Genomic DNA, 24,451 nt, shown 5'->3' with positions numbered 1-24,451 from the left:
TACAACCAAATAGTATTAAGCACAAATTAAAATAAAAATTATAAAAATAATATTCCTTCCAAAAGAGCTAATGGATTTTAATTTTATTAGAAAAAGGTAACTGCACACAGAGATACATATGAGAAGAATAAATAATAAAAGTCATATCAAATTCAATATTTTTATCAAAATTAAGCACATTGTGGGAAAGGATTAACGTTTCCAGTGATAAAATGCATATTTTATTTTTATAAATACATACTTATTCCTCTCAACACACACACACACACACACACACACACACACACACACACAGAGAGAGAGAGAGAGAAGTAAAAAAAAACCAGAACATTATTTTCCTCTTCAATATGCTAATTCTGAGGATTAGAATGAACTGGGCATTTCCAGGGCAGAGATCATAGTAATTTATCTTTAAAGTAAAACTGATTGATTTTGTTCATTCTTCTGCCACTTATCTGGTAGATAACCTTCAAAAAGGATGTAAATCCTTCTGTGACTCAATTTCTTTAGCTATAAAATGAGAACAACAACAATAATAATGAGGTTATGAGGATTAAATGAGTTAGTAGATGGTAAAACTTTACATCAGGGCAGGGAGTTCTTTCTACAAATGTAAGAAACCAAATAATTTAGGCTTCTCCATTCTATAGTTCTGTCATGCATTCTTTAGTTCTGATTTCATACTTACATCTTGTTTCTTTACAAACTCTAACATTTAAATCCATTCTTAGCTCAGCCAGCCATAGGAAAAAACAAGCCACTGCTTAGAAGGGTATCATGCATTGACTAGGAGCTAGGTTTTCTACTTTATTATTATTATTGCTGTTTGGTTGTTGCTATTATTAAATCTAAATGTTTATTCAAGTGACTAGAAGTCATGGGCTTAAAATAAATGTTTGTTTAGGGAATAAATACATGAAACAGGAGACTTGCAAATACATATTACCATTACTAAGATCATGGGATGTGGAATTATTGATATTTTCGTTTCTTTTTGTTCTTTTTCATTCTTGATGATCATTTCAAGATTTAAGTAGCCATTCACAAACTACATACTTGCTATGAAAATATTTGGAGTTAATGTATATATATATATATATATATATATATATATATATATATATATATATATATATATATATTTACAGAATAAAGCTCTGTAGACTGTTAGTGGCTGGTATTCCCTATGCTGGCAGTTGGGAGTACAATTCAGCCAAGTAAAATTTGAAATTTTACATAAAGACTTTCAGCCCACCCAGTGTTACTGTGTTACCCAGTGTTATATCCATTCTGGATGGCTTTAGAGTCTCCAGGAATGGAAATTGTTAGTTCTATTTAATAAAAATGGTCATTTGCTTCATGAAAATGACAATATAAGGGAATTTCAGTAGAAAGTAAAGATTAATTTACACCACAGGCGAGTTTAGAACTCTAAGAAACTGACGGTAAGTTCAGAGTCCTCTAGTCTCCAAAGCTCATTGAAGGAGTATGTGTATTATGGCCTATCTCTATTAGCACTATTAAAGTAGCCTTATAGCTGAACAAAACCTAAGAACATCATTAGAACAATATTCATTAGCACGTTGGTTTTGATTACATTTGGTCCACATAAACATCCACCTGAGCATATGTACAGGCATGTGTACACACACAATTACATGTACATCCTAGTTGCTCTCCCTCACACACAAATACATTCACTCGCTACATAGACTCACACATATTCCACACACATTGTGCCTTGTCTTTCATACACACATGTATACCATACACTTTACACACATGTTCACAAACTGTATAGAATTGAAAACTGTGTAATACATGCACATACCCTGTATAGATGTGCACACCCCATTCACACTCACACTGTATATGCACTTTCAATCTTCCTTGTTCTCACACACATTTATACTCATGCACTCTACACCCTACATATGTACATACACTAATACTCACATCCCCTATGGCCACACTAATACCTACATATACTCATTCACACTTCCTACACACATACACATAGACACACAACACACCCTGGAAGGCAAATCAAATCTTTGATCAAACTTTCTCCTCAAAGTCATTGGTGCATGGAAAGACAAAAAAAATGTGTATGGGGGAGGTGCTTAAGTTGCTTAAGTGTAAAGTACAACTTCTGCTAAGGAGATGTATTATTCATAGGATAAGTGCATTGTGGAATTCATGCCTAAACACCCTGAGGTTTCTATATTCAGAAGTAATTAAGCAGTGAATTCAAGTAGGGAAATTTAGACTTTCTTTTCTTAGCAATAAGAGCTTCATTTGGAATTAACATTATATTACCAACAGGAGAAATGCAGGTTACTTAAGATGTTTAAACTTGACATCTTAACCAGTGGACTACTTTAGACATCCTTACTTGTTCCTGACAGGTGTGTATGTAAAAGTGCAGGGTGGTGTTCTCCCAATTTATAGATACATTTATCATCTTTCTAATTATAGTATTTAATAAAAGAACTACATCAGCATAGCTGACTTTTTTTCATCATTATTGCACATTTTTACTGCATTCCTAAAGGAAAAAAAGAGTTCAGTATCATTAGTGAAATATGCAAAAATATGCAGAATTTTACCCTTAAGGAGATTATGCTAGAAATTCAGGCAAAGAGGCTTAACATAATAGTGCCCTAATAAGTCAGCTCTCTGAATTCAAAGATTTTAACTTTTGCTCTGTCACTGTGGGTTGGATCTGGGTTTCAAATCACACCAGTATATCTGCAGTTCTTAAATCTTAATTTGACTGGCAAGCTGACCATCCATCAAGCAAGAAGGAAAACTGAATAGTGGACTCATGCATCATGCACTTCCTCATGCAGAGAGGGCTGTACAGGAAAAGTGAAGGCACTTATGTTTTCTCAGCACTAAACCAGTTTCCATTTGTGTTTGCAGAACTAATATGGAACACAAAGTCTGTGGAATTCGGAAACTGTTGGATTAAAAGTAAATTAAGACTGTGATAAGATGCTTTCTAGGATGAAAGTTGTCATCCAGGAAAATACAGATATGTGTAGTTTCCTTAGAAATCCTAAAGAAATGCAAAGACCAGGCTTAGTATGGAGTAGCTAGGTCTTCATAATTTTGTAAAAGGCATTTTTTGTGTGTGTGCCTGTGTATCAAAGAATGTATAACTATGTGAACAGAAATACTGAATTTTTACTTTTCACCATATATATTGTGTACATATTAAGATTTTAAAATTTCCAATTGAAATTTTTGGACATAGGTTACACATCAGTCCTGGAATCATCAGAGGAGGGTACCAACTGAAGTCTTTCACTTGGTGAACAAGGCAAGCAGAAGCCAGAGGAGTAAGTAAGTCAAAATAAATATACTTCTTGGAAGAGGGGAAGTTGTTGGATTCTACACTATAAAATGCATAAATGCATGGTTTATCTCACTATGCATTTTCCACTCTAAAAATAATACCTTGTGCAACTGAAGAGTCTTTTTCTGAAGACTTGCTTATTTTCATCAGTGAATGGTTTTATAGTGTGAAATATCAAGAAGCATTTTAAGATTGCATTCATTTTGTATGTTCCTCCTGATATACAAAATATATCATTTCTAAAAGTTTTTTATTTATTTATTTTTTTTATGTAATAGACTTGGTTCCCTAGCACAGTGAACTTTTCATTAAAGCCATGACTATAATTGAGTTTTCTTTCATGTCTTTAAAGCTTTTTAAAATTCATGAATTTTCTTATCATTTTTGCAGCAAAGCAAAAGTATTTCCAAATCCTTTTTGAATTTTGTGTTTAACATTAACATATTTAAAATGTTACAGAAATAGATGGAGTGGAATAAATCTTACATAAGAAAGTAAGAAAGTACTTGATTTTTGATGCATTTCAATATTGCAAATAGGTCAGTTATTCATATTAAATCAGTTCCATTACCTGTCACAGAACTGTCTATATTGTCCATACTGGATCCGGGTGTCTGGTCTAGTACTCTCAGGAGCCTGGGGATTTCTAAAGCTTCCTCTTCATCATCAGCATCATCATCTGGAACATCTGTTTCCAAGTCAGAAATCAAGGCTCCTGACACATAACCTAATGGTGGAACTGGGGGCTGTGGGGGTGGATTATTGCTTTGAATGTGCCTAGAATTCAAATGGAAACAATAAAATGGGAAAAGCAGTCCATTAACATTCAAAAACATTGTAATAAGAATTAAATGGCATGCTATGGTAACAGTATTCTTCTTTTGCATTAATAATTTTGGAGTTTACAATGCTTTATTACATACACATCAATAGAGACAATAGGTCTCTGGGCATATGCCTTACCAACAACCACATAAATTTAAGAATTATTCCAGTGATATAAACATATATTTTGTATACATAAGTCATCAAAAACAGAATGAAAATACTTGTCACAAGACTATTTAAATTTACCTTTTCAAAAAATAATATATATACCCATACATATATACAGATACATATTATTTTGTTTCCAGTTTTTGTGTAACCCACCCATGCGGCCTGCTAGCACTTAAGATGTCACTGGAATGCCTAATGTTCCTTCTCTTCCATCTTCAACACATTTCTGGACTTAGGAGGATTTCTTTTTGCATGACCCTCTCAGAGCAGGCTGAGTAGTATTTTCATTTGCCCTAGTTAGGGCAAGTATCTTCTGCTCTATCTACCTAGTTGTGCATCTATCTCAGCCACCAAAATCTTGAACTTCTCCAAGGCAGAAACAATTCACCCTAGTATTCTGTGTTTAGAACAAAAGATGTGTTAGATAAACCCGTTGCAATGAGTAAATAATTTTAATCTCAACCTTCATTAGATAAATAGAATCTTATAATTACCATCACAGTTTTGAAACATATTCAAGTAAAACTTAAATTTATCAAATAAGGTGGCTAAATAATGTGCAACTGGACACCTACAAAATGCTAAGCAAAAGCACTGCAATGTTATTTTCTTTCTTCTTTCCTTTCTTCCTTCCTCCCTTCCTCCGTCCCTTCCTTCCTTCCTTCCTTCCTTCCTTCCTTTCTTCCTTCCTTTCTTTTTTGGGGGAAGTACCAAGATTGAACCCAGGGATGCACAATCACTGAGCCACATCCCCAGCCCTATTTTGTATTTTATTTACAGACAGGGTCTCACTGAGTTGATTAATGCCTCACCATTGCTGAGGCTGGCTCTGAACTCAAAATCCTCCTACCTCAGCCTCCAGAGCTACTAGGATTATAGGTGTGCGCCACTGCAGCCGTCAGCAATGTTGTTTCTTAATGTAATTTAAAAGCAAATGTACTACAAGTTTTAACAGAGTCTTTTCATTGCTGTCATTCAAAAGTATCTTAAATACCCCTTCTATTTAAGCAAGACTAAAGAGTAAGTGTTATGTTCTTTTACTGTTGTCTTTTGAAACTCATTTCCAAGTCTGGCAATATCCCCTGTGTATCGTCACACTTAAGGGAAAGTAGTGCTGTCCTTGACTCCAATTGGAAGAAACAACAAGAAGCTCTGCTTTGGGGATTTTTCTAGACTCTGCCTCATAACTCTTCTCTTTGCTGACTTTATATGTTTTTACAGAAGTTAACTATGTCTTTGAGAATAATAGATTTCTATAAATTCTTCTAGTGAATTCTTGAATTTCAGTGTGGTCTCAGGACCCTGATATTTGTATTTTTTATCAGAAATTAGAGTGGTGTGAGGACTGTCCTTTCATTTTATACATGAGCTATTATTTCTGACATCATTTTAAACACATTAACTATAGCATGCAAGTGGTAAGCAAGTTGCCCATAGTTATGCAGATAGGAAGCAGGTTCACCTCCATGGTAACTGCCCCAACTTGGGCTGTCCTCAGTCAAAGCTCAGAGTATGGAATCAGAATCTGCCTAGAGGTGGGACTTAGGACCAATATATTTTAAAGTTCTCCATATGATTTCAAAACACACACAAATTTGAGAACCCCTGAGCCAAAGTCTCTGCTTCAAATGACTTAAAGTTGTGATTTCACCAGTTAACCTTGAGAGAATCCTATCACTCTTTAAGTAATTGGCTTCATTTTAACCAGTGATGTATCATAAAATAATTATGTGTAACAGGAGGTTGTCTTTAATCGTTAGAAAAAATGAGAAAATGTTCAAGACCCTCTTATCCTAAGGAAAGAGCATGTTTATACAGCTTTAAGTGACATACCTGTTTGAGAATCTCTTTGTATGTATAGTTAACTATGTTATATTTTAATATAGCTGTTATATTTTAAAAATAGTCAATTAACACTGAGAATAAGAGTCATCTCATAATCAACTTACTCTAGTAGCTAGAATTACCCTCCCATAAAAAGAAAGATAATATTATCTTTTAAAAAAGCTACCATGATTTCAAGCACAGGGTATAAATCAAGAGAACATAATTCAAAGAATGTCACAGAGATTTTGTTTTCAAGGGTGCAGGCCTATATATCACTATCTGAGAGAAAAGCATTGGAAAAAACAACCAACCCTATAAAATTATGATCTACCATATTTGTACAAGATACCTATATGAATTGCATCTATAATTTATGAAAGTTTTTTAATAATTAGAAGAAAAAACTATAGATCCTGGTGTGGTGGCACAGGCTTGTAATCCCAGTGGTTCAGAAAGCTGAGGCAGGAGGATCACAAATTCAAAGACACCAATTTAGTGAGGCCCTAAGAAACTTAGAGACAACCTGTCTGAGGTGTGGGTGAGGGGGGCAGCTGAGCATGTGGTTTAGTGGTTAAGTGACCCTGGGTTCAATCCTTGGTACCAAAAGAAAAAAAATGAAATTTGGGTTTTTAATCTATTCTTTATGATTTTAAAAAATGCATTTTCTGTTAGTACATTTGTTATTTTTCTGATTTGTTTAATTCTGCCCAAAGAGGGTCTTTTAATAACTGACACTGACCATAAGTGATTTGCAGAAGCTTGGATTTACATATTCACAACCACATGCAGAATTAATCACAGGCATTTTGAAGAATCCAAAAGGAGTCCTTCATCATGGCATTAAAAGTGAGTTCAAGGATAAGCTAATTGAAGCTAAATCAGTTGTAAATTAGAAGATTCCACTGTAGCCAAATAGGACTTTAGACTGAATTTCAGCAGACCTGAATTCTTGCTCTAGCTTAGTCTCCAACTAGCTATGCGACTTTGGTCAAATTAACATTTCTGTAGTAGTTAAATCATTTTCTAAATGATTAACGAGTATACAAAATCAAAATTTTGTCCCCATGTGTATAGTTTTATGAATATGTCTTGTGAATTTATATAAAAGGGCATTTCCATGTGCAGAAAACATGGATCCCTTGACTCAGTGAATATATTTACCATGTTTGTTTTGCTATATCAAACTGATATGCCCTTGTCAGTTCATCCAGGTGAGCCTGCAGCATGGGTTGCATCTCTACCCGTGGAGATGGAGTAAGAGTGGCAGTAGACTGTTGTCCAAAAGAGATAGCAGGAGAGGAAGCCACGCCTCAAACAGGTGGAGTTGGGACCCGATCATCATCTTCTTCCAGTTCATGTTCCATACCCTGGTGTAAGTATGTTTGTACTGGTAATGGTGGGCACCAACTATCACTGTCATAGCTGAAATTAGATGAGGAAAAATGCACATTAATAGACAAACAAAAATGGCTACACTGACAATAAACAGCAACCACACGGTGTCTAAAATGTTCTCTCAGTTTACTTCATCCTGATCACATTGTCAATGCTACTATAGTAAATCACCTAATTTGAAATTGTAATTACAACTGTTATCTCAGTATCTCAATTTATTATTTAAAGATCTTTTTCGCTAATTGTTACCCCACAGTTACAAAAAGCAATAACTTCCCAACAAAGTTACTCATGTGGAAACACCAAATTGCTAATTAAAGACAATTAATGAATTTAGTGCTTGTAGACTTAACTGCTTCCTTCTCTTATGTACCAGCAGAATACATCAATAGAGCTGACTGACCATATAAGAAGTATCAGAGAACTTGATTTGCTTTTTTTTAAAGAGAGAGTGAGGAGAGAGAGAGAGAGAGAGAGAGAGAGAGAGAGAGAGAGAGAGAGAATTTTAATATTTTATTTCTTAGTTTTTGGCAGACACAACATCTTTGTTTGTATGTGGTGCTGAGGATCGAACCCGGGCCGCACGCATGCCAGACGGGGGCGCTACCACTTGAGCCACATCCCCAGCCCCTTGATTTGCTTTTATTCTAGACTTATGACAACCTTTCTATTTGATATTCCAGTCATAAGACTTCATGACACAAATTATACTCAATATTAGTTTATTTCCCTTATTTTTATCAGTAAAATCAAATGCTTCTTCTTACATTGAGTGTTAAATTCAAACCAGAAAACAGAAGTTCAAAACCTTGCCCTACAAAATATATATTTTTTAAAAATTGTTTTATTGTAGTAAAATATTTAATATGAAATAAACTTCATTGACATATTTTAAGTGCACAAAATACAATTATTTTAAATACTTATATTTCATGTTCAAATTACATCTAGAAACGGGATTATGGTCCAGGAATATGACCGTAATATGACCAGGAATATGTTTTTGTTGTGGTACAAAATAAGCAGAATTTCTACTTATACTTTTTCTGTAACCCTAATGTTTTCAGAAATCAAATAAGTCCTAATATACTTTTTTATAGATTTTTAAGTATAAGATAAGAATAATAAAGGATTTAATTGTTTTCTTAATTCAACATCTTAAATATCTCCTGAATCTGCCTCCTACATCTCCTCTTCCATAATTATTGATCAGTCACCTTCTATAAAATAGTTCAGTAGCTTTCTGATTCTCTTTTCTTCTTTTCCACCCTATCTTTAATGCAGGCAACAGGATGTTAATTCACATCACACCTACACTTACGATCATAACTAATATGAGAAAAGTCAAAACTCATTAGCTGGCTTAAAAGATCCTTCCCCAATGGATTAATCTGTTATTTTAGCCCTGTTTCTCACTATTTCCCCAACATCAGCCTATTTTCTAATTTTTCCTAAACTCTGGGTCTGCGTATGACTGTTCTCAAATCATCTATCTGCCTGTGGGTTCCTGGTCACCTCAAAGGTGGTTAGTTTTGTGGAACCTTCTCTACCATTTCCATATACAACTGATTAGAATTTTATAATACCTACATTGTGGAACTACCCATGTTATATTGGGATTATTTGTCTCTGTCTCTTTTGTCCTATTATTCTGTGAGATCCTTAAGTCCAAGAACTATTTAATACTCTTCTCCATTGCTAGTGCTTAGTACCTAAAATTAGAATTAACTATCCATATCACAGCTATGCATAACTAGTCTTGATCTCCCTTATAAAAAAAAACTGTAACTCATATAGATCCACTGTAAGTTGAATATCTTCACTTGAGTAACATTTTAATCATTTTGTTAAAAACTGAATATATCATAAAAACCTGCATGTGGACATGTATAGCAGTTTTATTTATAATTGCCAAAATTTGGAAGTAGCTAAGATATCCCCAGAAGTTGAATAAATAAACAGATACATCCAGACAATGGAATATTATTCAATGTTTAAAAGAATTGGGCTTCAAGTCATAAAAAGACATGGAGAAAACATAAATGCACCTTGGTAAGTGAAAGAAGTCAATATACAAAGGGTATAGATTGTATATTTCCAATTCCAGAACATTCTAGAAATGGCAAAACCATGAAAAGAGTAAAAACATCAGTAGTGCCAGACTCTGGGGAGTGAGAGATGGGCAAAAAGCAAAGTGGATTTTGGAACAGTGAAGATATTTTGTATGATACAATAATGGTAGATACATGTCAACCTGAATCTGTCCAAACCACAAAATGTACCACATGATAAGTAAACCCTGTGGGAAATGATGCATTCTGGGAGATAATGATGTGCCAATGCAAGTTCATCAACTAGAATAATTGCACCAGCTTGGTGAGAGATGATAGGAGATTATGCATATGTGAAAGTTGGGATAAATCACTATGCTTTTCTTCATTTTCTTGTGAACCAAAAACTGGTCTATAAAACTAAAATCTCTTTTTAAAGTAACCCCAAATTTATCATCCTTTTTTCCCAACAGTTATGTGTTAGGGTCCTGACTTTATTTCATATAGCATACAATTCAGTAGATTGATATTAAGTAAATTATTAAAAATACAGGGTACTATAGAATTGATTTGGAAGGCCTAATATTGTTTTGGGGTTGATCAAGGCTACAGTGATCACTAAAAAGAGAAAATTTTAAGTGACATATGTGGAAGGGAAATGGTTTTGGAACAATTCAGATAGTTTCCTAAATGGCAATATCTTCCAAAGAAAGAAAAAAAATGGGCACAGGTGAAGCAGAGCACCACTTACATTTTTTTTCTATGAAAATATGAGAATGGTCTACCAATTTTATTTCTCTTATCTATTCTGTTTATTAAATATATTTAATCTTTAGTCTACCTTTAGGATAGGTTTTATAGTTTCTCAACATGAATCTTCTGCTCAAACTAAATTGGTTTGTCTCCTCTTGTCTACGTACTTTTCTGGTAGGTTTGTTTATAGAATCCAAGTTATTCAAATAAACTGGATGCCTCCAAATTTACCTATCTTAATCTGATAAATCCTCAAGCTATAGGTGAAATCTCATATCTTTATAAAGATTTCCTTGATGAGGCCAACTAGCATTGCTAAACTACTCTTCTTAACTGGTGCTGACAATATTTTTTCTACATTTATTTGAAAATTGATTATGCACCATCTAATGTTCTTTCCAATGTTGGACTCTTTTAACACTTTAAATTATTTTTGTATTTACTTTTCACATGTTTATGGTATCTTTTTCTCAAGTGGATTTAAGCTACCTTAGAGTTATAACACGGAACTGTTCTTGTTCTGTTGCCCCTAACAGTATACCTTAAAAATAGTAGGTTATAAGCATATTTACTGATTTGAAATGAAAACACACAATTTGATTAATTAATAAAAATGCTTAGGTTTATTTTCTTACTTAACTTTAAATATCATATTATTAACTCAAACAAAAAAATATACAAGAAAGCTAATCATAAAATAATTGTCCTTTTTCAGTATAGAATGTGTTTACCATTGTAGTTCATCAATTAAATTTACATTTACTTTGTAAAATTCAGTAGAAAAGAGCACATTTATTTTTGTGTCAGAAAGTCATAATTGCACTTTCTTACATTGGTTTATTCCCATATATATTATACTTTTAAATAAAAAACTATATACTTAATCTTTCAAATGAAATTAGCCAGTTATCTCCTAAAATTTGTGTAGTCCATAAATAGTAAACTGTTCTTACTTTCAATAATCTACTAGAGATATACCTATGGAATGAAAACACAAAATGAACATAAGAGAAAGGAAAAGTGTATGGTATATGCATCACATGTGTTAAGGTAACAAAAAAAAAACATGGTAGTAAGTTGTATTAGATTCATTTTTATTATTCAAATAATATCAGGCAAAGAAGTGTCTAACCATTAAAGCATTATTTTTAATACTATGTAAATGCATTGCACTGTGTATTAAATGACTAACACATATTTCATCACCTATCTCACAAACATACTATACATTTTATCACCAATTCTTCTATGTCCTTTTTCAAAGTTACTCTAGAACTTTAATATACCAACTCTGTATATAAGTCTACATGCAGTATATAAGCAAAGCTGGGAACAGTCCATGGATTCAAAGTGATTTGTACCAACATTAGATAAATAAACAAAGAAGGAAAGAATATTCAAAGAAGAAAAATATGAAAGAATAGAGGAAAGGAATCTGGGATATAGTGCAAATCAAAATGGCGAAGAATTGTTCATCATCTCTGAAATAGTCAAGTCTTGATCCATTCCAGAGGAACATATATTTTAGGCTTAGTTCATGCAGCTACTAAGGAAGGATGAAAAGACTACAGATGTGCCTATGAAGTCTATAAAAATGTAAATCTGTTTTGATAGTTTCCTTCACATTTTATAATACACATCTTATTTGAGAGATAGAATTTCATCTTTTTCTTGTGTAACATTAAAATGAATAAAAATTCTCCTAATGCCAAACCATAGTTCTTCTGGCCAACCTTTCCTAGGGAAGTGCTTGTTCTTTTGACATTCTGTCAGTGAAATATGAGGCGTCATGTTATGTCTTGACTGATGAATAATGATAAAGATGATGGCAAATCAATGCCGCATGTGAACTAACTTGTTAAAGGCCAAATACAAATATCAAATTACTAATAAAAAATACAATGAAGTTCAACACTAGCAAAAGCTTGCCAATCTCTAATTGCAATAACAAAGCAAAGCACCAGTTTTATACTTAATTACTATTCAATGCTTCCTAGCATCATGACTATAATAAAATGTATATATTTATAGTGAAGAACTAATACATTTTAACACTATTTTGTCTAACTGAAGATGCATATTGATGAGAGAGAACATTTAGCATTGTTACCATATTATTGAATTAACAATTAAATATTTTGTTATTTGGAAAATGCTTTGATAACTTTTGGTATTTAGTATTGTAAGGAAAGACTGGTCCAAGAAATGCTTAGAAAGAAAATTGCTGATTTCTAAACACTTAGAAATTATACTAAAAATTGTAACAAAAACTAGAGACTATACTTTCCAGATCACAGTTTTTATCAGCTAGGAATTGTGCCTAAATCTACTCCTTTCGCACCTACCCACTTTCATCCTCTTATTTTACTGCCTTAGCATTTTTATATCATATGATTTCTAGATCATATGCTATGATATCTTGTATGTGATCCACCTGCAATCTCATGTCCTTCAGCATCATGTTCTCCAATCCATCATCTGTATTCAAAAATCAGAATTTTCCTATGGCATTAAGGATTCAAGATGAAAACTAAGACTCCATGTCAGATGTTGTCATACAAAATGTAGGTTAAAGCTCATAAAACCACATACAGAAGCCACCAATTGCTGAAGGATGCAGACAAGTAATTAAAATAAAGTGCTGAGGGTAGGGCATGGAAGCGGGTGGTACTGAATAGGGGCAACTAAGAGAAAAGCAGATACCTCTAACTAGAATAGGGCAGGGTTTCCAAAGGAAGACCAATGGAGCTATTTCTACTCTCATTTTCTCATCACACATAGTATTAATTTTAATTTTTTCTTTCCCCACAGAAATTTCCTTCCATTTGTTCAAATAGTGACCTTAGTATTGTTTCAATGCAGCTATTGATTAATGACCTATTTCTAGTACATAAGATCCATTAGATCAGAGACTTATTTCTTGTTCTCCTTTGTCCTTACTTTTTGCTCTATATCTGGCATCTAACAACCACCCAACTTGGCAATGTTCTTTATGAAGAAATGATTCAAGATTCACGGCAATATTCTCCAGCTATCAGCTTTTTGAAGACTTACCTGCTTACCTGGCATCTATGATTATTCCTTGGGGTAGACAAATTATTATTTTGTATACAAAATTCCCCAAGAGCTCATTGTACAAAATCGTGTGTGTCAGAGAGAAAAAGACAGAGACAGAGAGACAGAGAGATGGAGATGGATAAGTGTTGTGAAGGGGGTTACTATCTAGAATGTGCTTTCTATCTTCCCCTCTGGGTCACAGGTCAGTTTTCCCTAGTAATTGTACATTTATCTTGTGTCTCCTATGTCTCTTCCAAGTACAATGCTTAGCACTTATTATACTTGATAGAAATATTTGTGGATTAAATTATCTATTAGGATGTTAGAAATAAAAGTGTCATAATCTCTATATCTCTGTAAGTAGTATAACTGCAGAATCCTTCATGGATAGAAGTAAAAATTATCAAAAGCAAAAAATTAATTCTAAAGTTTCTCTACTTTGAATATGAAGAAAACCTCAAGCCTAAATTATGAAGTTTTCACACTAAAATATAAAAAGATTCTATAGAAGTTCTCATCTGTGAAATAGTCAACGTTAATTTCATGAATAGCAGACTACAACCTGAGTCTAATAATATTTCCTTTTTGGTAGTGTGAGGTTTGCACATTAGAAAACACCAAAATGTAAAGATTATATGCAAAGGAACAATATCAGCCTCAGCTTAGTAAGTTTAATTTGTTCTTTTTGCATTGACTTTAAATATGTTTTCATCACAAACAATTGAAATAAAACCTACAATATTCTTTGAAAAAAACACCTAAAATAGAAGTAAATCTAATTCTGTGGTTAGTATTATTAACTGTTTAAGACCTAACCATTACTTTGAGCAAGAATGACTTTTTTTCAGCAAATACTAGGTAAAGTGATAAAAATTCAAAGGTAAATAAGGACTAAAATACATCCTAAATAGACTTCAAATATACATATGAATACATATACACATGCATGTAGATATATACATATACATGTATATGGTCAACAAATATAATTTACCTATTTAAAAAATCAAGTTGATATTATAGAAATCTTTAAAAAGGGATTTTTTAATATCATATATTTTGGATGAATATTTAAACAAATTAAAATCCCCTTAAGAAATAAGTTTTTGCTTTATATCTTGATATTCTGAAAATGATTTTGTCAAAAGATAAAAGTCTGCAATAGCATATGTTATTTCATTATCAAATTAGTATTTCCAATTCTACTGCTAGATAAAACAAATCAAGTGATAAGTTTAGTACTCACTTTGATGGAATTAATTTTATTTTAATGAGTAACTGGCCTTATTATATTGTACATATATTTCAAGTAGACTCAACAAAAAAAGAAAATAGAAAGAATTCCAAATTACCCATAATTTTTGTGTGATTTGTGTTTTCAATTTTATGCTTATAAAGTTTTAATAGCATTGCTTTCTCTTCATATTCATCTTTTAAATTTCATTCCCTCATTTTGTGATGATTCTGTTAAAAATGCAGACTGTAAAATTCTGTGTGATAATCTTTTCTTATGGAATATGTATCTTTGCTCTTCCTTTTCTTTTGCAGTGCTGGGGATTGAACCCAGGGCCTCACACAGGCTAAGCAAGAGCTCCAACACTGAGCTACACCTTCAGCCCTTATAGGTCTGCTATTTCTTTGCTCACAATTCATGTGAGACTAACACATTTATACCTTGAGGTAAATTAATTTCATATAAAAAATTTAATTTTTTTAAGTTACGGAAAGAAAGCATGTACCCTTAGCTGCCTATTTCATAGGTCAATATATTTCTAAAATATATAAATGATAATAATATGAACATATATGGGCACTATAATCCCAGAGAAATAAATAAAGTCCTTTGGAGGGAGAAAAAAACATACAAAAAATATGTGATGAGTGTGTGTGTGTGTGTGTGTGTGTGTGTGTATGTGTGTGATGTGTGTACATGTATACATACTATGTGTGTGTGTATATATATTTATATATATAATTCATGTTATATCTATACAGATGTGTGTATATATATATATATATATATATATATATATATATATAGGAAAATAATATTTTTGAAAGAAAACAAAAGCTATGACATAGAAAACAGTTATGAAAAGTACTCTGGGAACCTCAGAAGATTTAGAAAGCAGATAGAATAAATGATAAGTACATACATATAATATTTTTTTGAACCAAGACAAGATTTAAATCTATCATTCAAATAAACTGATATATATATATATATATATATATATATATATATATATATATATATATATTTCTAAGTAAAGAAAATTTATGCAAAGAAAAACTGTCTGTATTCTCTATTTTAGGTTACATAAAGGTCTAGTCAAAATAAACAGTGACCTAGGAATTATAAGGAAGACATAGGATTTATTCATACAGAAAAAGAGAATATATTCTTTTGACCTGTTTTTTTTCTTTCAAATAAAAAATTATCTGTGTCTGTGTTCAAAATCAATTAACACTTAAGCTTACAGAGGACACTAACTCTTGTTAGATGTTTCAAAAGAAAGAATCAGAAAACTGATCACATTTAAAGGTCCTCAAAGGAAATTTTCTAACTTAAAAAGGTTTTGTTACAGAGTGTGCATTGGCTTGAACCTCTTTTATTGTCCCTGCCCCCAAATTCCCATCAGAGCTGATGATTAAAGTTCTACCCACTTCCCAGGTCCCTACAATTATCCCATTGTGATGGCGCTCTACCGTGGTGCCCTGTTATGGCCAGACATCAAGTCATTAGAGAACTGCAAGGGATGATGAGGAAGATTATTTTAATTTCCTTTCAGCCCTTCTCAGGAGTGGCTCTTTAGTTCAAAGAGCTGTGGGTACTTGCTTTCAAACTAACAAGCAATATTATAAATGTAGGCTGCATTATCATGATTGCAGACAATCTGACGCACTTGAAGGCCAAGGATTCACAGTCCTCAATATGTGCTGTTTTGTGTTTATCAGCTAAAAATACACGGACAGTGCAAACAGGAAAGAGGGAAAATGTAATGAACAGGGTGGGAGGGGAGCTAAGAAAGAACAAGAACTCAGGGCAAAAGAGAACAATAGAGAGTGGAATGCAAGCTGGGCCATTTTGTTGGTATATAAAATACCATTTACCCATTCTCTTGCTGTTCCACTCCATAGTGTTCCAGCTCTATGCCAGGAAGGGGTTGAACTGGGGGAGGAGGTAGAGGGACATTGGCCCAGGTTGATCCATTGTTTTTCTGTGGTTTAGAGGAGTTTTTATATTTCCTCTTTTTTCCACCTTTCCCACCTGGAAATAATAATGCATTTATTTAGAGATGGTGAATATCAGAACGAACAGGCAATATCAGGTGGAAAGATGTATTTGTTTTCAAAATACCAGAATCGCTATGTTAGAGATGGTAAAAGCTATAAACAATGAAATTATATAATCAGAAACACATTTTTATAAATCACTCAAAATGATATTGTTTCTTTCCCATTGCATTAACTGCAGAGCTGAATAAACCAAAAACTTGGCTGCTGTATCAAAAGAACATTTATTGATTTATTCATGTCTGCTGCCTCCACGTTTTCACTGTTAGAGGAAATAATGGTCCATAACAAATTCTTTTAAATGTCAGATTTTAGTGCGTTTAAAATGCTCTTTTGAATAATCTCTCTCATTTTTTCTCAGTGGAAAATACAGTGTCTAAGGATACAGGCTTAACTTTTCCATTAGAATTTGCTCAATTTAATTAATCCAGGAGAGTAACATTTTTCTCTCAAAAGTCACTGATAAAAATCAATCAAGTATAATCTGGAGAATACCTATAAACCTCTCACAATGATACATTTCATAGACTTTTTGACTAATAAATGGCACAATTACTTTTGCATATAGTGAGAATATTTCCCAGATGTTTTAACTATCACATTTTGTAAATTCCAAAAAGGAGGGAAAATTAATGATAATATAGTGATCAGTTTCAGTACTATTTGTTACATGAATGAATTCATGCACAAATATTAGCAGAACATAAATGAAGAGTGTATGAGCCATATCTGAGATTACATGATGCTTAATGAACTATAAAAATAAAATTCATCATCTGCATAGTGCTGTACTTTTTAAAATCAAGTAAATAAAGCTTTTTCATAAAAATGGACCTCAGTTGGATGCAGACTGAATACTTCATGAGCAAAATGAAAATGACCTTTCAGGGGTGACTCAGTAACTTCCAATAATTCCACCTCAACTTAAAGCTAAATTTTAAGCATAGGATATTTGTAGCAGGGCTATCTAGCCATTTAGATCTCACTAAGAAGTCAATCCATCCTTTTTCTTCTACAACTGCTGAGTCAGATTATGCAATTTGGTAATAATGTATTTGAGTGCCAGAAAGTGATAAAACTCTTAAACTAGACACTACAGCCAATAATTGAGTTGTGTACATTTTCCACATAGGATACATAAATAAATATTTAAAAGAAGATCCCTACAAAAAAAGTGCTTTCAGCTTTCCTCTCACTTCTATTCTTTGACAGGACAAAAGATATTAAGAGGAGGGTAAGAAAGTGTCCTATGTTTAGTGAGTAAGAGTTTGGTTTCTGAGTTTGAAATTTAACTCCTCACTCAAAAGGTATTGCCTTAACTTACATACATGTAAAAGAAATATGAACTTATTCCACTTTTTTTTCTTTGGTACTTGGGATTGGACCCAGGAATGTTTTACCATTGAGCCACATCCCCAGCCCTTTTAGTTTTTATTTTGTGACAAGATCTTGCTAAGTTGTGTAAGGCCTTGGTAAGTTGCTGAGGCTGGCCTCAAAATTTGTGATCCTCCTGAGTTGTTGGGATTATAGGCATGCAAAAGTTACTACTTCCTTGAGTTGTCATGAGGATTATAAGAGATATTGTATAGGAAGTGCTCAGATGCACAGAAAAACTCAATAAATGCCAATCATAATTGCTTTCTCCTGTCTTCTCTTCCTCATAGCAAAACCAGTTTCACTTGTTTTCTGAAGTCTTACTTGTCAGAAAAGGCCTCATATTCAGAATAAAAATAATAATATGCTTGCTCGGTTATAAGTATGTAATTTTTGTTTTTAAGGTAAATGAACCTCAATTCCTCATTTCCTTAACCCACCAATCACTAAGGTCTATTTCCTTTTTACAGTATCAGAACTATATTTCAATGATTGAGAGAAGAATGCTTGAGCTATTTGTTCTTCCTGATCACTCCCTTTCAACTTTATGTATGCACAATCCTAATCACATTCTCCAGCATTTTAGAAATGTCATTTGAATCTCACCTGAACAAAGTGCCTAAGAAAGAAGTTCCTACACCTCCGTATTCTAGATGATGACACTAAGGCTCTGAATGTTATGTGATTCACTTTCACATAGCAAGAGAACAATCAGATTTACTACTGAGCAGCTTAACTTGAAAATATTTCTAGAGCTCTGAACCTCATTGTTGAAGCCCTTGCTCAGGTTCAAGAAAGCTACTCATTATTATGCTTCCAAACAACAACAGGCTTTTAAATGTGTTCTGGAAATAGCTGAAGCACAGAGAGAATTACTGTGTACTTTACAACCAACACTTATTTTTCCCCTGTTCTGGAGAAATATCTGTTCTTTCATTTGATCAGTCTGGGTAGGACTATTATTCATCAACACATGCATCTTAGGACGTCTTAACAACACTTTGAGATGGAGGTGAGCTTCATATAACTGACAACTGTTAAAATCTCTTGAGATCTGAATCTTTAGAGAAGCAAGCCACAGTCTGCTGCTTCACCTTGAACCCTGTATCATCTGAAGGCCAGAGTACCTAAATTATGTTTTAACGAAGCAGATATTGATGCCTTGTAAACATATTTGACCCTTTTCTCTTAAAATAAAAATGTAAATAGTTGGGTAGTTAAAGCTTAAAAAATGACTTCTCTGTAAAAAAAATAAATCATAAAAGCAATTCATTTTAAAATTAAACATATGGTCTATTTTTAAAAAAATATTAAAAGATTTAGCTATTGTTACCAATATTTTATATTATATACACATACAACTATGATTTAAAATACTATTTTAAAACATCTGAGTTTTATTGTATAGTTTTTACTGGTTGGATATTTAACAAGAAGTACTCAGAACTTACATATTGAATGCATTATAAAAGTGTTTCAAAGAGGGTAAGAAGTTCACTCAAATAATTCAGAAATGCCCAATTTTCTTTGTCACTGTGATTATTTTAAATTGGTTACACCAATGTGCACAGATTTAAAAAATCCCATAATATATGATTAGCTAGCCACGGGGCAGTTAATTCTTAGATTTGGCCCCTAGGAAACATAGCTATAAATAAAAAGAATTAAACAAAAGTGTAACATTAAACTCAATTAGACTAAACTGTAAAAGGAATAATCACCTCACTCTTACCTACTAAAAAATGCTTTCTATCACCAATTCAAGTAATCCTGTATTCAAATGTAGATGAAGTAGTTAATATAATTCCTGGATATATGTAAATGTCACTCAAGAGATTAATGGATTCAAACAGCAGCAAGCACCATTGTGAATCCTGTTCTGCTTTCAATTACTCAAAAGATAACTTTTAAATTTGGTGAAAATCAATCTATACAGAACATTTAATGAAAGATTTACAGGTCTTATGGAGTCCATGGCTTGCAATATGGAGATTTATTTTCATATATTGCTTGATCTTTACATATATTTAATGAAATAAAAAGGAATATCCAACAAAATTACTTTTTAATTATTCAGAAAAATTGTGGGACTAATTATAAATAAATGCCCGCATAAATGACATAGAAGGTCATTCAAAACATTCCCTTATATTATTAAGCCAGTTTAAATTCATAACAGATGTTTAAAATTTTCTGAATTCTATAATGTACCTAATCCTACCAATAGGCAAGAAGAGCAAATGACTCATTTTGGAGGGAAGAGAGAGCATTAACATTTTCATTCTGAGAAGGTTCCATCTCCTGAGGAAAAGTAATTTAGTAAATGTAACACTAATGATAAGAAAAAGTTAACTCTTCATAGTCTTGATGCCTTGGAGACTGCACAGTATCATAGTACACTATAATCCTTTATTATTAATATGTAATTTTAAAAAACCAAACAGAAACTCCATAAAAACAATTAGCATATAATTAAGCATATTAAGTAAGTGGAGTCAGGAACCAGTCAGAAGTAGGCAGAAAAAGGCATGTGATGTAAATAGGTGGAATTTACAATGTCGTTAATACAATATCCTCACATACAAAGGGAGGATAACTCATTAGGATAGGAATATATTTCTATCCAATGAAATGCGTTTTTCCTTACACTTGTTGGTTTAGCTGATATTTCTCAAATATATATTAAAAGTGACAGCATAAAATAGTTATTGTTATCAAATATTGTATTTTTTGAAGTAAAAATTAATAATTTCACATATTAACATTCATATTTAGCATAGTAATCATTGAATTGATAACTATTACATAATATTTGAGAGGTTGTCCTAAAATAGGAAGTTATATCATTGGCATCCCGATATGAAATCATCTCTGAGATTATTTTCATTTCAGTTGAATTTATCTTTTGATATCAATGACCTGGAGTTAACTTTCATGCATGATCTTTTTATTATAAAGTTCTTTGGACTCATATATTTGGTTCAAGATGGAATGAACTCATCTGCTCTTTAAGGAATAGTAATTAGTAAAATGGCACTATTTTTCTTTCAATACATTATTGTGCAGTTAGTACGTAAGTGATGACAATGATTTTTATTGCCCACCCCCACCAAGGCATAATTTCACCAGGATCAAATGTTATTGTCATTTGAAAGATAAATGCCTGACAGTGGCTTGCGATTCAATATTTCCTCATCAGTTGTTAGGGAACACAGGTCATATGCTGGTGACAAACAAATATTTCTCCTTACTGTGATGAGACCAACCTGAGAGACTGCCACTCCTTTCTGAGCTGTTGTGAGAGCTGGTGGTGCTGAAATCCTGTGACTGGTTGTGTGGCATTCTATTAGACAATCCCTCAGCCAATCGGTAGTCAGGGATGTAAAGTAAGGCTAAGGGTTAAAGTCAGAGGTCATAGTGGCATCATGTGATTAGTTCACAGCACAAGCCCATGCAGAACATGCAGTTAGCAACTCAGAAGCGGATGTCATGGGAGAGTGGAGGAATGACTCCTCTAGCCTGTCCTAATGGAAGTACAGATGGATTGCTGATCACTATATTGAAAAACAGCTGAATGGATGAACCCGATTGGTGTTGGTGTGTGGTAGCGGCGGTGGAGGCAGTGGCGGTGGTGGTAGGAATTGTTCAAGGTACTGAATACATGCCAGTATGTTTTTTTAGTTTAGGTAGTGAACCTGGTAATGCATCACTGAATTGAACAACAAATACTAATTTCTATCTCATGCACAAATGACATGAAGTTAACTTCTCAGGACAGAAGAATGTGACTCACCATTGTTACCTTTGTTCTGTTCAGGCAGAGAATAACCAAATCCCATCAGATGTGTTTTTTGCTGAATTGAGCTTTTCCACTGTGGATCAGGCAGATCGACAGCCAATTCATGGATGCTATTGGAATGCAAGATCTGTGTCGTGGCATATGGGGTAGCCTGTGTTATTTGGCTGGAACTGTTGTAAGTGGTTTTGGTAGTGAAGTCAATGCTGCTATAAATGGCTCCATATGAGAGCATCTTTGCTGTTTTATCCCCTTGGCCTGGAACTGGTGGCAGCAAATCCGTGATGAACATAGGGAAATGAAACAATTTAATGACACACAGGAAGCCCAAAACTATGAGAATTGAAGATGAAAAATAAATGTGTCATGCCACACGTTTGCATTTCAGCTGAGATGGGCTTCATGAACCAATGAAGGGTAGATGATATACAACCATCGCCAAGCTATCAACCTCAGTGACAGGCAGGCCTACTGCTCGTCCTTCACGACTCACTGCTTAACACATCCCTTCCCCCATTTCCTCTAACCAGGAATGAAAAATTTGGGATATTTCACTACTGAAACATGCTTTCAGTTGTTCACTATGTTTTAGAATCAAGGAAAGTGGTAGCAAGATACAGCAGCAATGAACAGAGGGAATCTACAAATTGTGCCTGAAAACAGCTCTTTCCACTTCATCCCCAAAGATATGGAATATGGCTGCTAAATAGTTGCAAAAATTTCCAAAATTATACGACCCTGATTTTGAAATCCATTTTTCTGAAGTTTTTACTTGACATTTATGTGATCTGATTTTATAACTGCAGAAATGGAGAACTGATGGTAGAAAATGTGTTCTTTTTTTCTTGCATAACAAAGGAAAATTTTCATGAATAAGTCATTTCCATAATATAGCAGGATTTAACTATAGAAAAAGCAACATTAGTGATCAGTGAGTTTAATTTATGCTATCAACACTTAGAAGTGGAGAATTACAGTTTCACGTTGTAATACAGCAAGAGTAAAATTAAACTTCAGGAACAACACTGAATATCAATCGGTCCATTTATCATTTTGGTATGCTGAATTATCTTTACAGGATGCTTTATAATTCAGATCTGCCACCTCGCTCCTGAGCTCTTTTCCCTTTTCAGAAGAAAGACACTAAGTGAATCTAAAAGAGAAATCACTAACTCTAGTATTAATCATGTACAGTTAAGATAAATCTAATTATAGTGCAGTCCTGAATAATGTATGTTCTGAAAATATCACTTCATAGGACTTGAGGTCATGAAACCACTTGATCTCTTCATTATAAGACATTTCAACTGTCTTTAAAACTTTTAGATTTGATAATGCCCATAGTACTTGAAATAAAAGTGCTTACAGAAGTATTAGCTTTTCTTTGGAATTTTATAAATACTAAAAAAAAATCTTCATTAACAACAGTGACAAGAAATTTATAATATATTGTGTACAGTGTGCAATTTCACTCTTTCTGAAGTTTTGAAAGTCTGGAATACCAACCTGTTTTACAAATATGTGGATGTTTATTTAAGTAAAGATTTTAAAGGCATCTCAGTGAGACTGTTACACATATTCACATTTTAAATTATGCTAGGTTGCATAAGCAAGAAATTGTTTTTGGATTTCAGAATATCAAAATTGTTTTTCTGTCATTATTTATTTGTGATTAATAATTATAGAATCTGATTTTAAGAAGCATTGTTCATTCTCAAGTATTAGTATCATTTTTTTTTAATTCTCAGAACCTTGAATATTTAAGACTATATCAAAAATTGGCAAAAAACCCCCACCAGATCTTTTTTTTTTTGCATAAGTTTTTGGGCTCTCTCCACCTATCTCTCACTGCTGAATATTTGAATATTAATTGAATAGAAATGTTTCTCCTACGTGGACCTCAGTTTCTCATATCTTGAACTTAAGGTTCTCCAGAGTCCCTTCAGTTACATGTTATTGAAAGGGTTCTGTGCTCAAACAATTAAAAAATGGAACAATATTGTCCAAGAATATAATTCTACATAATATTACTAACAATTAAACACTAAAGTTATGGCTCTGGAAATAGAGTATCTCTCTTTCTCTGCTAGATGAAATTATAGTCAGCCTTCCAGCCTAAGTGCTTCTATATTGATTTTTGGGCTGCATGTATTGTCTTCAAATATTATTTGATCACTCCCACATTTTCAAAAACTAAATTAAATTATATCCAACACTGAAACATTGGAGAATCACACATGAATATCTGTATGTGGAGGAGAATCTTATAACACGAAATACTCTGGAACTCTGGACTAGCCCTCCATTCAACAAGCTGGCTCTGAATAAGTGCGGCCATCATTAGGAAGGACTTTTCATTTAATATTTCTTGCTGTCCCTGCCAACCTTAATGCTGTCTGACTGGCACTTGTTAACATTTGTTTTGGAAAACTATGAATTCGAGAAACCTTGACTCCAGTTTGGATTAGTGGTGCAGCTTTTGAGTACCTTGGCTTTATTTGTATTCATGGATTTATTTTATTTTTGCCCAATGTAATTATT

General features: G+C 33.1%; 1 protein-coding gene across 1 annotated transcript in view; it reads right to left on the bottom strand.

Annotated features, from left to right (window-relative positions):
• LOC143410748 (roundabout homolog 2-like) overlaps positions 1 to 24,451 on the bottom strand; it is a 72,964-nt gene that overhangs the window by 36,310 nt on the left and 12,203 nt on the right. The window contains 5 exon segments of the mRNA XM_076871495.1: positions 3,933 to 4,138; positions 7,349 to 7,609; positions 16,558 to 16,714; positions 21,381 to 21,506; positions 21,908 to 22,191. Coding sequence (XP_076727610.1) covers positions 3,933 to 4,138; positions 7,349 to 7,609; positions 16,558 to 16,714; positions 21,381 to 21,506; positions 21,908 to 22,191 — 1,034 coding nt within the window.

The sequence above is a fragment of the Callospermophilus lateralis genome, chromosome 11, assembly GCF_048772815.1.
Source record: "Callospermophilus lateralis isolate mCalLat2 chromosome 11, mCalLat2.hap1, whole genome shotgun sequence".
Taxonomy (NCBI): Eukaryota; Metazoa; Chordata; class Mammalia; order Rodentia; family Sciuridae; genus Callospermophilus; species Callospermophilus lateralis.
The sequence above is the reverse complement of the archived record's forward strand: the minus strand, read 5'-3'. Positions and strand labels throughout refer to the sequence as shown.